The sequence below is a fragment of the Diospyros lotus genome, chromosome 4 (assembly GCF_014633365.1).
Source record: "Diospyros lotus cultivar Yz01 chromosome 4, ASM1463336v1, whole genome shotgun sequence".
Classification (NCBI taxonomy): Eukaryota; Viridiplantae; Streptophyta; class Magnoliopsida; order Ericales; family Ebenaceae; genus Diospyros; species Diospyros lotus.
The window spans coordinates 18354174-18371632 of NC_068341.1; the positions used below are offsets into that span (position 1 = coordinate 18354174).

The window sequence follows — 17459 nt, forward strand, 5'->3', positions numbered from 1 at the left end:
AAGATATTGTAAGTATTGATTAAAAAGTTTGTTTTCTTATATTATTCGTAATAAATGTTATGTATATTGATATCATTTTGTAGATCGATCGAGCCAAAATATTATTGTCATGGGATGATCAATACAAGAAAGGGTTTAAGTTTGATCATGTCTGGCCTATCCTTAAGGATACCGAAAAATTTGGAAAACACGTGCAAGTGGAATTACCAAGCTTTCAAACACAGGTAGAGTCTCCAACTCCAAAGACTCCTACCTCAGGGTTTCTTGGATTATCTTCATTTTCTTTTGATATAAATGAAGAAAATCCAAGAGGCAGTTCGAGTCAACAACCTATTGGGATTAAAAAGACGAAATCAAAAAGGGAAAAATGAAGAAGAGTTTTCAAAAATGATTGCAAAAAAGATGGAAGAGCAACGTCAACTCGCTAAAATCATACGTAAGGGAATTGAAGATAGATAAGAAATTTACGAAATTCAAAGAGCTTGAACTGAAAGTAATCTAAAAAAAGCTAACGCTGCGAAATTTTGTTCTAAAAATAAAATTCTACTAAAAGATTTGAGCTCTATTTCAGATCCAGAACTACGCTAGTTTATACGAAAAGAACAGAGAATAATCATAAAGAAAAGAGGTGAACAACATGACAAAGAACTTGGAAGTTCCTCAACTCCATTTGGTCATTATTTTGATGGTCTTGGAGGATCTGAAAATAATCTACCGGATTATTAAATATTTGTCTTTCATTTTTAGTGTATGTTGCAATTTAATTTTCAATGTTTACAATTCTGTATTGCTCATGTTATCTTGTTAAATAATTATAATCTTTTTATTTAATTTTAATTTATTATATTGTTAAAAATAATGGTCAAATTAAATACACAAAATAAGGTCAAAATGAATAATTATACATACTAAAACAAATTTAAGAGGGGACATAATAGGAATAACATTTTTTCACATTGGAGGGAATGGGGCAACTTGGGAATAAAATAAAAAATGGCAAAATGCTGTGGGTGAACAGTGGGATGCCAAATATGGTGTCCCACTGTTTAGGACGCCATTTTAGCGTCCAATTTTGCCGTCCCATTGGAGACGGCAAAACGGCAAAATCCACCGATTTTGCCGTTTTACCGTGTCCGTTGGAGATGGCCTAAGCATTCAAGAATTGGGACTATTTGACCAATAATAATAATAAAAGAATTTTTGTATTGGTTTGACTAATAATAAAATTATTTTTGATAAATGAAAATTATTTCGCAAAAATTGCATGATTCTTAATATGGAAGGAGTCCTACAAGTTTGATAGTTATAAAAGTTATCATTAAAAGGCTACAAATTAAATTAATAATGGGACAAAATTGGAAATAAAATGCCGCTTGCATTTATTCATTGAAAAATTCTATTTGCACTTATCTCTTTTACTCTCCACAACTACCTTCTACAATTGAAGCAATTATTTTTTAAAAATACCCTTTAGTGTACCCATTATCTCACTTGTTCTTCACACAAACCATCATCATCCATTATCGATGGTGGCCGCATTGCTCCCACTAATAGCTACGACAAACGCAGCCTCCCATCATCGCACCCCCCGGGGCAGTTGCCAGGAATGTAGTCACCCCTCATTGCAAAGCTCCCACTAACGGCCGCATCGCTCCCACCGACGGTCGCGATAGCCGCCCATCATTGCACCCGAACCCTAGAGTTCTAAGACTTTGAAAGCATCCCAAATCTCGAGGTTTGAGAAAGAGTTTTGCAATGATAGGAGATCACATTCATTGCAGCCATCAATAGAAGCTTTACGATGATGATGTGTGCGAAGAGCAAGTGGAATGGCTATACGTTGAAGGATATTTTTAAAAAATAATTACTATAATTATAGAAGAAGGTAAATGTGGAGAGAAAAACAGGTGGGTGCAAATAAAATTTGTTTTATTCATTTTGGTCAAAATAATCAAGGACAAAGACGGTGTTTTTGTCCTTTTCATTTAAAGATAATGGAAAATTCTATTCATAGCCACGTTTTTACACTTCGCAGCCACAACTAAAATAAATTTAATAATTACTCTTCATAACCATTTTTATTACTCTTCTACAACCACTTATATTCCAAAATTACCCCCACCCCACATATCCCATACATCGTGCACAGCCATAACCCACACATCGCACACACGCTCGCTGTCCCCTTCTCTACTACTGTCACATTCTCTGCTCTGTCGCCTGGCCTGCTTTTGTTTGTCACAGGAATTACCTCATATCACCGAGTTTCCAGGTAATTTTTGAATTTTCTAATTTGCTTCAAAGGTTTCAACACGGCAGCCGGAAGCAGAGAGTCCACCTTCTACTGAGGGGGTTCGAAGGGTGAAGGCAGTGGCTGCCTAGGTTCGAATCAGCCACCGCCACCGAACCCCTAGGTTTGGAGGCCGCGAACCCCAGGTTTGAGGCAATGGCTGCCTCCGAACCCTGATTCGGTGGCCGTGGCGGACGTTGTGGGTCACGGTTCGATGGCGGAGACGGCCTGTTAATAATTTTCTTTAATTGTAATTGTAGTGTTAAAAATTTTCTGTTAATAATTTTCTATTATTTTGTAGCTATGGTACGTGGTAGAAGAACTAAAGTAGAGCGAGTTGTTCCTTCTTCCTCTCAACAGCATCCCACTGCGTTCACAAGAAAAAGAAGGCTTGAAGGTGCTAGTCAGTCATCCATTTCAGAGGCAATAGAGCCAGATTATGCCTCACCATCTAGTGTTGTTCCCGAGCATTGCGATAGTGATCAAGATCAACCATCTCCTTCTGAGCATGATGATATTTCTATACCATTATTTGGGGGGCTTGAGGATCCATTAATTCTAAAAAGTTTTAAAAATCACATTGCATTTGCAATATGGGCCGAAAAGGTAAGTTATATTAATTTTTTTCTTGTAAATTTATTATTATAATTTAAATAATTAAGTATTTTAATTTTTTAACAAGAAAAGGTATATTAAAATGAGAAGTCATGGATTTAAAATTCCTGAATGGTCATTGGATAATCAGTCATGTGTTTGTGATATAGTTATAGGGTCTAGTTTGTCACTCTTGATAGAGTGTACTTATCGATATACAAATCCTACTATCGTCTTAGCATTTACAGAAAAATGGCAGCCTGGGACGAATACATTTCATTTACCATTTGGAGATATGAGTATAACATTATATGATGTGACTGCTATTTTGAAAATCTCAATAACTGGAAGGCCTGTATTTGTCCCTCATCATTTGACAAGTAATGAAGCTCGTGACTAATTATGTAGGTTACTTGAGATTTTAGTAGATACAACAGCACAACAAATTACAAAAAATCGAGAACCATTTGTGAAGTTAGATTGGTTGAAAAGAACATTTATGCATCTACCAAATTCAGTTTCGAATGAAGAAATTCAACATATCTGTAGAGCGTATCTGTTATTTTTATTAGGTTGTACTTTATTTATAAATAAGAGTGGTACATTAGTTCCAATTGCATATCTGACATTATTAGATGATTTAAGTATGACTGGTAATTATGCATGGGGAATTGTTTGTCTAGCATATTTGTATAAACAGCTTGGCATTGCGAGTAAACAAGAGGTGAAGGGCATCGCTGGATATCTTACATTATTTTAGGTAATTATTTTAATTTTATAATTTTATATCATATATTTATATATATATATATAACACATATTAATAATTGTTTATATCAAATGTACAGGCATGGGTATACGAACATTTTCCATTTGCTAGAAATAGATACAACTTGTTATACAATGACGAGCAACCACGAGCTCTCTATTGGATGCCTGTTCATGATGCTGATATTTTACAATCTGTTAGAGAGCATATTGATGTTTTATCACCAAATGAGGTATTTATCCTATATACTATGATTTTGCAAGTTAATTAATATATTCTGAAATTAAATTTCAAAATAAAAAATATTTGCAAGTTATTTGGATGTCGTATTGGAGGGCTCGTGCACATCACACATTACCAGATATTACATTTTTCTCAGGTTATCTGAAATATGGAAGTGTTATAGAACCATATCATTCGAGAGGGTGTTATAGTAGTTCGGGTATGTGCAGACTATTCCTCCACCCCCATTATTGCCTGTTGACGCTAAGCGGGGTGCGGGTACGAGTACTGTATCATATTGGGTAATTTATACATTTATTGATGATATTTGAAATCGGTGGGATATTCATTTATTACTATCACATCGATCAACATGGTAGACTTTTTGTATTTTCATGGCATTTTACACATGATTATTTGACATGGTATGTGCGTATTACGCATGGATTCATACAAAATCCTACACGTCAATCAAGATTTGAATTTAGTCAGTCTTGCTGAAGTAGTAAGAATTTAAGTTATTATTGAATTTAGTTTATTTAAATTCAAAAAAGTTGATATAATTATTTTTCAAAGTGTAATCGACTAGAATTATATAATCTTGATCGCACCATATCCAATGCAGAGCTTGTATCTCCTTATACATGGAGATAGACGTGTCTTGCAGTAAATTCTATTCTATCATCTCCTGGTGGCTTCAATCCATCTGATAATGTTGGAGCGTCGACATCTAGTACATCTCAACCTCCTAGAAAATCAAGTTCAAGTTCACTTCGACCACCAAGACTATTTCAACCACCAAGAGTATTGAGAATTGCTTATAGTTGTTATTCGCTGTATTAGTAAATTATAACTTTGGATTGTAAATTAAGTTATTTGTAATAATTTTTTTTAATATTTACTGTTAGATTTTATTATGATTTATATAATTGTATTACCATTTGCATTAAAGTGAAAGAAAAACTAAAACTAAAGAAATATAAATTAATGGAACTTTAAAAAAAAAAATTCATCACATTATTATTAATTAAAAAATAAAAAATAAAATACTTCCCAATTCTGGGGTTCGGGAAAGTCGAATACCCCCTATGTTGTATCACCGAAGGGGGGACTGATCTCAATGGAAGGTACGTAAGACACTGCATCCGAGACAAATGAACCAAGACAACATTATATTTTGAAGCAATCAAATGGCCCATGTCAGGTAAAGTCATCCAATGTTGGCGAGGTGCAACGCAGTCAAAGTAAGAAAGTGTATACATTAACTCATCTACATGCATAGTAGATCCGTATAACTCTGTATACTCATCATGAAAAGTATGTCACTCTCCAATCAGATTCATACAAATATCCCCCCAGTTGTGCTCGCTCATACCAAGTAATTCAGCAATAGCACGGAACCCGCAATATCTATCCGACTCCACATTAATAACATTGTGTATAAAATATTGTATATTTGATGGGAATGCAGTATCATAGCCTAGCAATCTGTGTTTGACATTGGTACGATAAAATAAAAGTTTACCTTCATTCGGTGTCTTAACTAAGCTTCGTGTTGTTGGAGATGTATTGTCATGACCAGACTGTACTATTTCAAAGTACGATGGATCGCGTTGAGTGGATGTATCAACCTGAATTTTATTCTTTAATGATAGCTTACCTTTTGTCCGAACTTGATGGCATTAATGAAGTCATAGCTAGATCTATTAGTTCTCTCAACTTTTGTTTCAATACGATTTTACATGCTGCTGGTTCTAACTGGAATATGTTATATATACTTTCTATCTCCGGATCAATAGTGAGGAGGGATGACAAATCATCAGCAGTCTGCACCAAATTTAATTTTGTCCAATGAGGGTGCACAAACCATAAAGGAATTGGTCGTCCCTGCATCATCAATTCTGCAATTTCATGTGCACAAAGTAAACCATGTGTACTTCTAATCACACATCCACATGCAAGCTTATCCACCCCAATTTTTTGAGCTATCTATGTTTGCTTTAACACCATATTCATTGCATTTCTTGATATAATATCTCTCAATTATCTAAAAATTTCTAGCTTGAAATTATGCTGTACCAACATTAAACTCTTCTCAAAAGACCCATTGATCTCTGTATGTTGTAACTCAATAAGAGAATTGATAATTGTCTATGATGACTCAGAGTCACCTTGAGATGATCCAAGATATCTCTTCAACTTTGCATGTGCACTCTCAGCCCTTGAACAAAAGCATGTTGATGTATTAGATTAATTAGAGATATTAGGATAACATTTATTTAAGTTCAGATAGAGATTGTAGTAGAAACGAAGATGAATGAGGCATAAAATGACACTTAACAAAGTGCATGATGAGTTGAATGTATGTTATGTAATCCATATATTTAAGTTCTGGTACTTTGAATTTTGAACGTTTTGAGGAATGATGATGTATAACCTTATTTATGGTTAATGAGAATGTAATAATTGATTTATAATTAATATTAAGATGTTATGTTCGATTCTAGTTTCCGCATTTAATGTTTGTGTTGATTCTCTTTCAAGATAAATGTATGAAAATTTTGGGATGGATAAGAACAATGATATGGTTTAGTTTTAGTAGTATTGAAAAAAAAATTATTATCCTATAATTATCCTAAGTTATAGCGCGCTAAAAAAATGGGACATTACAGGTGCTTCCCAAATCCCAGGGTTTGGGAAGATGAGCATCATCTTCCCGAACTTTGGGATTCAGGAATACATCAATTTTTCGAACTATGAGATTTGGGAAATTTGATGTTTCCTGAACCCTATGATTCAGGAAACCCAGAGATTCTCAAACCCAAGATTCGGAATCCCCTGACACTCTTACAAACACACTAATACATACAGATTTATTTACTTGTGCGTGATGTTATTTTTCTGAGTAGTTGTTATGTTTTTTATTAAACTCTTTCTAGTTCGTCGTCAACATTTGAGTGCAGTAATCCATGACTAACTTCGACTCGTTGATATTTTAAGAGAAAATGGCTGACTCGCTGATATTCTGAGAAAAAATAGCTGAGTAATGATGAGTGTGGGTATGAAACAAGAGAAATGAGTGACCTTAAAGAGAAAATGTATGAAATAATAAGTAATTGTGACGTCCAGTGAAAAAAAATTATAGAGTTTGGTCGGTGGAAGAAAGTGCGATGTCAAATAGTTGCGTAATGTGGGTAGTTGAACATTGAAGATCAAGTATAAAATTAAATTTTTGCTTAAAGCTATTTTAAACATATTAAAAAGTGACTGCAGAGCAAAATTGTGATTGCGAATAAATTTTTTTGAAAACAATTCCAAGTTCCAACTGTGCTCGTGTTGAATTGTCAGACAGAATTGAATCCTTTGATCGCATACGTAAGCAGCTTAAGGGCGTTGTCGTAATTTGGCATGATTGAACATCTTTCCTCCGCCTAAAACCCTCGTCTCTATTTGGGTTCTTCTTCTCCGGTTCGCGGTCGCAGTCGCACTCAGACACTGACAAACCTACCGGCAGGTTCGTCTATCTCTCTGTGAGAATTTTTTCACTAATCAGCCGTGAGATATATATCTGTATGTATTTTGGTTCCTAGAAATGGATTTGTGTATATGTTGACGACTTCAAATTCTGATCAACATGTGGGAAGCACTGTTCATTTGCTGAAGGACGTTAGCAAATTAGGTCACCGAGTTGTTTTTTTCCGACGATCAGGTTAAGTAGTTGTTTTGGTGCTTGGCATTTGTTCCGCGGCTAATGAAATGATAGTGACAGCTGCTGGATCATGCTGGTTTTGCAAAACATTTGTAGTGATAGATAAAAAGACGTTATTTAATGAAGGCCTAGAAGGGGGCTATTGATGGATGCATTTCACAATGGAATTTCCGTTCCAGCAGAAAGAAACACCGGATGAATCCAAATCATGGAGTTGATAATAATACCCTCTATGAAGCATATTTGTGTGACTATTGCTTGATTGATCACCCTGAATTTTCAGCAGCAGAATTCGTTGTTATTGGGTTTCAAAATAAGTTGGTGGCACCCACAAGGGTTGGTGTGGTGGTAAGGGGCTGTAGTGGCTTAACTATGACAAGGGTTCAAACTTTCTTGGCGGATAGCCCGCCCGCATGTTTCTGAGTGTATTTGGTTTGCGAGATTTATGAGCTATTTTTCACATGTTGGATGAATTTATTCAGTGCGAACCCAAAAGTTAGTGGCAGTAGGTTCTTATCAATACAAAATAATATACTAAAATAAATAAAACAAGTTGGTGGCATGCTTCAGTTTCTTGGTTAGTTATATTCTCTTGACCTCAATGCCTCAAGAGAAAACTTATTTTTTGATTAGTTGTATCCATTTTCACTCATGTAGTTTCATTTACCTCTGTTTTTATTTTCATATTTCTCATTACAGGTACTGTGAAGCAGAAAATGTGTATTTCCCAAGAGGAACGGAACAATATTGTTAAAGCTGTCCGTGGTCATAGAGACATGCCATTTGATTTCGTCCATTCCCTGTTTGGTAGGTTGGAATACTCATGTTCAATTTGCTCCAGGTTAATGGTATTTATTTATACTCTGGTATTTATTTATACTCTGGTTAATCCATCGGCAATAATACGTGATGAGCTTGACACATTTTTTTGACATTATTGTTCAAGTTTTTAACTACTATAAAGGATGTGCATTTTGATAAGTTGCTAATCAGTATTAATCAAAGGAAAAATATTGTTTATATTAAGGATATGCTACCACACAATTCACTAAAATTATCATTTAACTATTTCAGATGATTCTTATCTACTTTTGGATTCATGTTTCACTGCATGATTACAGTATGATAGATTTGAGAAATCAATTAAAGTTGCTACAGACCAATATTATCATTTAGCAATAACTACAAGTTGGAAAGAAATGCTTTTCTGCTGCTTGTTATGTATGTATATATATTTTTAGAAATACTAAAATTTTCTTCTATTGACAAATTAAAAGGTTTTACAAATAGAAGGAAGTCTGATTGGGAACAGCAGGACAGAAAATTGGTTTCAAAAAATTGGAGAAGAAGAGAAGAAAATCAGGGAGGGAAAGAGGAAATCCAAGGATAGGGGAGAAGAAGGAGAAGAAGAAGAAGAAGAAGAAGAAGAAGAGGGGGATGTGAGAGAGAGAGAGAGAGAGAGAGAGAGAGAAATCGATAAATTATTCCAAAATCAGCAACTTACTTCTAATTACATCACTAATGCCTATTTATAGGCTAATGTTCTACTAAAAAAATAAAATTTCAAGTTACAATTATCCAAACAGCTCTACTAAAAATAAAAGCTAAAAAATGTAAATTTTAATATAAAAAATTAAATAAATAAAATTTCTTATTAAAGTCTTGACGCAGGGAATAATTGGAAATAACTCCAAATTTGCTTCATGACTCTTTATACACCAAATAGCAGATACTTTCCATCTTCCTCAGATTAGTATGCAGTGGCCAAGAAAGGTTCTGGAAGGAAAAACCTTTATGCACTTTTGTCTTTATTTAGTTCACTGCCACATGGCATCAAGTGACTGTTGTGGAGTAGCATCATAGGTACTGCTGCTGTAAGCCAGTAACTCATGAAAGAACATTAGAAAGGTACTTAAGTACTTGTTAATATATATTTCCAAAGCCATATGCACATTGTTCAGATATGCATCAGGGGAGATCATAAAAAAAGCAACTGAGGCACTTTAGTATCCATTTCTAATAATATGTCATTGGCATTTTGTAGAGGGTGCTGTGGCTGGAGGTGTTGCTGGTGTTGTGGTTGAAGCAGCTTTATACCCAATTGATACAATAAAAACTCGGCTGCAAGCAGGTTAAAACTTGAATACAGTCTTGTTTATCTGCTTCTTTTTTGTTGATCCCTGTGTTATCTGGGATCATTGGATAATATAATTATTCTATGAGTAACTCAAACATGCATTGGTTACAAGATTTGATGTTTATGTTAGATTTGATTTCATCTATTTGCAAAGCTGGCAGCCAGATGCTGTTGATTTGATTTTTGCTGAATTGAATTGGCTGCAGTTGCTGGGAGCTGTTGACAAATTCTTCTTTTGCATTATTCCCCATGCATTAGTGCTATCAAAGGCAATATTATGGTTGCCACCAATGCGTTGCTGCTTTTTTGAATGAAGTCCAGTTGTAAAGAAAAAAAAAACTTCCGATTTGTGAGATATTAGATTGATAGAAATGGCTAGATGAGAGATTTACAGCCTGTTTCACTTTGGTTACAGAGACTGTTTCTGGCTCCAAAACCAGAAACACTCAAGAGACTAAATCTATGGAATCATTCCAGAAACTATTTTTGAGTAATTGATCTCAAAGCACCCTAATTTTGAGGAATAATAAAAAACACGTTCACTGGTTTTAAAAATCATTTGAACATGTGAAAATAAAAAGTATGTAACAAAGGTGTTTTTTAAAATTTTCAGAATTTTGGGTTCAAAAAAGAGCAAAAACAAAGAATCATAACCAAACGGGCCCTTGCTTTCACTTTCATGATCTTGGCTTTTTTTTTTTTGGAGGGTTGATAGGTTATATCCTTTGTCATCCTTCCTTTTCTTGTATGCCTCTCTGCAAGGGTAACAATTCTCACTGGTTTATGCAGGAATGGCAAGAAGTTTTATTTACAATTCTATCTTAAAACTTATTTGTTTTGTGAACTTTGTTGACTAAAAGTGCATGGCCCCATTAGGCAGTTCGTGGTGGGGGACGCATAGTCTTGAAGGGACTCTATTCAGGATTGATAGGAAATCTTGCTGGCGTCTTACCGTAAGTTCCCTTAATTTCAAATCTACTGTCTTTGTAATATAGTACTTTTTCCTTAAAATTTTCAGTGTTTACCATGATCCATCAGTTAATAAAAACTGTTCCAAATTGTCAAAAAGTTGTGACTTTCCTGTGTTACATATGCATAATTTTGTTTATCTTTTTGTTAGGTCTTCAATGCCATTATATTTTTGTGAATGTTATCAAACTTGAAGATGTTAAAAATGCATAACTAACTCAACAAGGTCTTGTATCTTGAAACATCATTCTATAATGTGAATTTTCATTCAATTTAGTGAACATGTTTAGTTTGAATTTATTTCTAAATTTCTTACTTCAGCCTGGATTAGTAAAACAGCAAGATGTTGAGCCTTTATTCCACACTGTGGGTTGGCTATTTGAATTCTCTCGCCAAACTTTTTTATCTATGGCCTTATCTTTTGTAAGGGTTTTGTAACTCATCATACCTAAGTTTCTCCCATGAGCCCCACTAAGTCAAACCTTAATCCCACTATTGGGTCAGTTACATGAATTCTAGTTTGTCAGTCATTTCTATTTATGACCATATCTTATATGATTTTTATAACTCATATTATACCTAAATAACCACCCCCAAATTTAGTTTTTTTTTTTATTCCCTCTACCTCTTTTGCTAGATACCTATTCCTTTCCATTTACACTCTTCACAGGAGACTCTATTGGTCTTTTTCACATGACCAAATTATCTTAATTGTGTCTCACACATCTTATCTTCTATATGAGCTACTTTGACATTATTGCAAACAATCTCATTTCTAATTTTATCTTTTCTTGTATGCTCCTACATCCATCATAACATTCTCACCTCCATTATTTCTCAATGTTTTGCATCATACAACAAAAATGGTCTTATTGTTAAAAATACAATTTTTTCTTTTCAATTTTATGGAATTTACTATCATGTAAAAGGTAAATGCATGAGTTCCTGTATTGCAGGCTCTAGGGAAGCCAATTGCACACAACCTTACCCTTGCTTAGAAAAGATGTTTTTTGACTTGAACTTGCGACTTTCAAGTCACAATAGAACAACCTTATGATTGCACCAATGCTCACCTTCCACTTTTTCATTTTCACTATCTTGCCTTAATTTTGTGGGTAACATCCTCGTTAATCTTCTTATCTTTTTGGATGATTGATCTAAGATATCTGAATTGATCTTTTCTTAGTGTGACCTAATCTTTCAATTTTATCATAACATCATGTAGACTTATATTTTTGTTAAACTTACATTCCATATATCCGGTTTTTAATTTGCTTAACTTAAAATTTTAAGGTGTTCCTTCATATCTTATCAACCAACACAACGTCATGTACAAATAGCATACATCAAGACAAATCTGCCTAGACATACTTAGTGAGTTCATCTATACTAGAGAAAACAGGCAAGGGCTTAAAGCATATCGTCGATGTAATCTAACTATAATTGGAAAAGTCTGAAAATCTCCACATGTACTGACTTGTAATTCTCTCTATGATACATGTATTTGATAACATGTATATAGGCAATGGAAACTCCTTTCTTCCCTAAAACCCTCCATAAGACTTTTTTAAGCTTTTGTTATAAGTTTTTTTTCTAAATCTATAAACATCATATGTAAATCTGTTTCTTTATCTCTATGCATTCCATTAGGCATTTTAGCAAGTATATAGCTTCTATTGTTAACCTTCTAGGCATGAAACAGATTGGTTTTCAAACATCTTTGTTTCTTCTTAATATTTGTTCAATCACTCTTTCAAAGTTTCAGTGTGGTTCATTAGCTTTGACTCCGCTATAATTTCCTCAACTTTGAAGTCTCCTTTATTCTAGTAAGTAGGCACTAAAGTGCTCTTCCTCCACTCATCCGACAAGTAGTTTGATTTAAGGTTCACATTAAATAATTATGTTGACAAAAAAAAAAAGCCCCAATATTGCACTTGTTTCGCCATCTTCATTTAATAACTTCAAGAACTATTCCTTCCATCTCTGCTTGATCGCATCCTCATTTACTAGTACCTTTTGGTTTTATCTTTTATGCATTTTTTTTACTCAAATCCCATGTGTTTTTTTTCTCTTGTTTTAGATTGTTTATATATGTATAAATTTTCATAAGCATTTGATTTTGCTTCACTAATTGCCCTTTTTGCTTCTTCTTGGCTAAATTATACCTTTTTAGGTTTTATCTTAGATTAGTGTGGAATCTGTTAAAATACTTTGGTTATTTTTGACCAAATTCGTAAATTTCAATGTGATTTTCAGAAATTCAGGTGATTTTTCAACTGTCAATGAATTAAAGGATTTTATTCTTATTGTGGAGAAAATGAATGCACCTAGAGTATTTCTTATTTTCCCTTTCTTTCATTTTCCTCCTCTAGTTATAGATGGCGGAGTTCTTTATTTGCATCATGGTATATGTGTGCATCGTGTACACCAACACATACAGATACACAGGCTTCTATATATTGGAATTTATATACATATATATTAATAAACCTTTCAGGAGATGGTGTCTTGAGACTTGCAAGGACAAGGCAAGTCAACACCTTAGCTATGAGGCCTTGTCACCTGGATTCATTTGTTATAGAACTTAAGGAAATGGAATTACATGACACTGAAGCCTAGTAATTGTATAACAAAAAGCTGCAAGCCCTAAAAAGCATCTGTCTCATTCTCTCTGCCTCTGGATGCAGTACCTTGCAATTTCAGTCTTGTAAGTATTGGAATTCTGGAATTGAAAGTTGTTTCCTTGATGAGCTCTCCAAATATTTGCAGTGCATCAGCGATATTTGTTGGTGTCTATGAGCCGACAAAACAAAAACTGCTGAAAAGCCTCCCAGAAAACCTCAGTGCCTTGGCTCATTTGGTAAGTAGTGTAACTGAGTTGACAAGATACGACATCTTTGTTATTAGAAACAAGATGGTAAATTCTTACTTCCAAATGTGAGTACTCTGTTTTATTATTTGTTTTCTAGTCCCGCCACAACAACATGAAGCCTTAATTGCACTTGGTGGGTTCAGTTACATGGTACTGTATGTCATGGCATAATTATCTTCACTTGGGCACACTCTGGAGAGATGCTTTGATACTATTATATGTACAGAAAGCAGAATGGCATGTTATGACTGGTAAGGACAGATTCTAAGGCTCAAGCCTTAAATGTTTCCATGGCAGGCAGCAACCTGTTAAAATAATACTTTCTTTTTCCTTCGTATTATTTTTCTTCACATTGGGATCAGCCTATAGAAATTATTGACAGGGCATTAACTTCCTATGAGTTTGTTGGCTGTGTGATAACTTGATTAGTCTGTTTGCTTCAGTAATTTTTCTTGATGATTTACTTTTTGTTAGTTTCCTTTGTTTTTGTTTATTTATTTGTTTTGTTTTTGATAAGTAATAGTATCCTGTGTTAATGTAAAAGCTTTATAAATTTTACTTAGACTGCAGGTGCCGTTGGTGGGGCTGCTTCGTCTATAGTTCGTGTGCCTACTGAAGTAGGTTATTTAACTTTTTCAGCCTTCTACTCTCAGTACTTTCTGAGACTCATTCCTAGAAAAATTTGTAGGTCATTAAGCAAAGGATACAGACTGGGCACTTTGCTTCAGCTCCTGATGCTGTCCGCCTTATTGTTGCTAAGGAGGGTTTTAAAGGACTTTATGCAGTATGAGATTCTTCCTTTTTTCAAACTTAAATCATTCATTTGCTTTGTTCTTTGTTTCTCCAGAGGAGCATGCAAATTCTTTGTTGCGGAAGTCAGGTTTAGTCTTTCATACTACTTTTTGCCATGAAGTTCCTGGAATCCATTATCCACGTCTATCCATTGTTTGTTTTTAACACTGCAGGGTTATGGATCCTTTTTATTGCGAGATTTGCCATTTGATGCCATCCAGTTTTGCATATATGAGCAGCTTCGGATGGGTTATAAGCTAGCTGTAAGTTCACACATGACATTTGAATCTATATTAGTATATATAACTAATGATAGTTTCACACTGAAAGAACTCAGACCTTCTAGCTACATGAAACAAAGTGTAAGTGGTTAGATCTGCATGTTGGTTGGGAAAGTGGGTCCCCCCTCCCTAAGAGGGTCATTACCACTATTAAACTTTTTGTGTTACTTGTTTACGTGAAGCTGTAGAGATACAATTATTTCTTTCTTTTCCCTCCTGCAGGCAAGAAGGGATTTGAATGACCCTGAGAATGCTATAATCGGTGCTTTTGCTGGTAAGAGTACAGATCTAAAAAATATACCAAACATGGGTAGCATGTATAGGGTTTCTCATGTTTGATTCTTGCCTTTGCTGTCTTGAAGAGTCAATAATAATTCATTCCAATAGCATTGACCCATCTTTCCCAGTAATTCTTTCTTTGTCAAAATTGAGAAGTTATAGCATTAAGTTTCCCATGCTTCTAGAATATGGAGTTGATTCATTATACTTTAAAACATGAACAAAGATCTTAACTTTCTAAGGATCTCTTAAACAAGTCACTGATTTACAGGTGCAATCACTGGAGCTATAACGACGCCTCTTGATGTAATAAAGACTAGATTGATGGTTCAGGTAAATTCAATGCATTTTCAGGTTTTTCTTTTTTTATCTTCGTAATGTTGGGTAGCTATTTTTGTTGCTTACTGGTGGCTCTTTCAAATTTTTCTCAGGGATCAGGAAAGCAGTACAAAGGTATTTTTGATTGTGTTGGCACTATTGTTGGAGAAGAAGGAACTCCTGCTCTCTTCAAGGTGCGGCCTTCCCAAACTAGCATTATTTGTGAAATACCTACAAAATCAGGATGAACTAACCACATGTAATTGTTGTTTTTTTCTCTTGTTTCACTGCAATAGACGGGTGAGAAAATTCTTTTCAACCTTTCTTCACTCGGAACAGTTGCTAAAATTATGGCCAGATATATGTTTTTCTTGTTCTAATTCATCGCTAAAAAATTTCATGATTGTTCTGGTTTGTTCCTTGCCGTAATTGGATTGTTGTGGATTGTATATAAAAGATTCAATCTCTGAAAGGTTTTACGCGCTTGCTCATTTTTTCCTCTACAAGAAGATAGCTATCAATATAATCTAATGTAGGAGTAAGACGGGTCTTCCCCGGAACCCTCCTGTTATAATCTTTTTTGTCCATGTAAAGGAGTTCCCAACTGGTTCTTTTTATGTGCGGTCAATTCTTTTCCTGTCTTTTAGTCTTCACATGATTAACCATTTAACCAGTCTACATCAGTCATCTTCTATTACCTTTCAGTAGCATTTGGGTTGGAAACAATCCCAAGTTTTATGACGTTAAAAATGGTGTCTATATTGATGATGTTATTGGTGACAGAAACATAGCATCCAATGGTAATACGCAAAATAACATGCTACGACATGATTGTTATTGGCTGCTCTGTGCTGCAGGGGATCGGCCCAAGAGTTGTGTGGATAGGAGTTGGAGGTTCGATTTTCTTTGGTGTTCTTGAAAGGACAAAGCAGATACTTGCCCAAAGGCGTCCTACGGCTCATAACCCGAACCCGAACCCTTCCAAGATAGATTAGCATCAGATTCAGCAGCTATTCAGGTCAGATCTCTAGCAGGAAGGACACTGCAGTCTGGAGGAAACCTTGGGCTGTGCTATTCTGTTTTTGTGTTTTTATGTCTTCCTAATGGCACCAACAGAAAAGGGATGTTGGATGCTTCACGTTGGCTTGGCCCAGTCCTTGGGCTTATTTAGTGGATCAATTTTGATGGATGGTTGATATTACAAACATTAGAAAGTCTATACATCATCCCTCTCAAGTCTCTCACCTTGCCTACGTTCATCTTTGTAAGCTACAACAATGGCTTATAATTCTTGAAAGTAGCATTATCATGTTATGTTTTCTAAAAAATAAATACTATATAATTATACATAAATTTATAATAATATTTTGTGTACATATTAATTTATAATAATTTGATGAAACATGAACAGATGATGTTTTGAGGGGTGATAGGGGCCACCATTGCAATGAATACAAAGTTGATATGTCAGATGTTACTTAAAATATTAACATGATTTGTTTTGGTTTATTTTTATTTATAAATATTTAATACTTAAATGCATAACTTGTATGTAAAACTAGATTCAAACACACATAAAAAGGAGATTCAAAACAAGTATATTTTCTTTTCAATTTAATTAAAAAATTATAACCAATTACTTATAATTTGTATGTAAAACTAGATTTGTTTAGTTTACGGTTTAAAATTTAGGTTTTTCATATCTTATTTTTTTTTTAATCTATATCTTAGTTAACAAACACTATCTAAAAAAAAATAATAATAAGATATGTATAAAATTCACATCTATTTCTTCAATAGGTGTTAAAATTCTTTCAGTAAAAAAAAAAATAATGATAATGATGTGATAATTAGACTCTTAAAATTTTGGTAATACTTATAAAATTATTCTATTGACATTGATGATTTGATATGTTTAAATTATATTTTGATATATCAAAAAAATTAATTAAGTTATTAAAATTAATCAAAATAAAAAAAATTACACTCAACACCCCTAAAATTTAGCAAAGAAATAAAGACATTCTTTGACATTTAAAAAATGACACCTGACTTTACAATTCTAGTTATACTTTCTCCCTTATCATTGTTAGAATTGTTAATATAACGAAAAGATTCTCGCATTTTATATTTTTTTTATTCTCATGTTTTGTCAGACGAACTGGTCAAAACTTGACGGTTTGTCAATCTATTTCTCTCTTATTTGGTGATAATTAAATATAATTGT

At 34.0% G+C, this 17459-nt stretch overlaps 1 protein-coding gene across 1 annotated transcript; it reads left to right on the forward strand.

The window, feature by feature from the left end:
- The first annotated feature begins 7448 nt into the window (after positions 1-7448).
- LOC127799999 (S-adenosylmethionine carrier 1, chloroplastic/mitochondrial-like) lies at positions 7449-16563 on the forward strand. The gene is made up of 12 exons (XM_052334351.1): positions 7449-7584; positions 8284-8391; positions 9629-9715; positions 10602-10674; positions 13460-13550; positions 14126-14179; positions 14251-14346; positions 14528-14617; positions 14858-14909; positions 15186-15247; positions 15346-15426; positions 16090-16563. The coding sequence occupies exons 1-12, from the start codon at positions 7482-7484 to the stop codon at positions 16225-16227; spliced, it is 1035 nt and encodes a 344-aa protein (XP_052190311.1). The 5' UTR covers positions 7449-7481; the 3' UTR covers positions 16228-16563.
- The last annotated feature ends 896 nt before the right edge of the window (positions 16564-17459 follow it).

Excerpts from the sequence above, each read along its gene's own strand:
- LOC127799999 (XM_052334351.1), top strand. The coding sequence starts at position 7,482 with ATGTTGACGACTTCAAATTCTGATCAACATGTGGGAAGCACTGTTCAT. Across the intron at positions 13,551-14,125 it reads TCAGTGCCTTGGCTCATTTG|ACTGCAGGTGCCGTTGGTGG; the intron begins GTAAGTAGTGTA and ends AATTTTACTTAG. Across the intron at positions 15,248-15,345 it reads AGACTAGATTGATGGTTCAG|GGATCAGGAAAGCAGTACAA; the intron begins GTAAATTCAATG and ends AATTTTTCTCAG.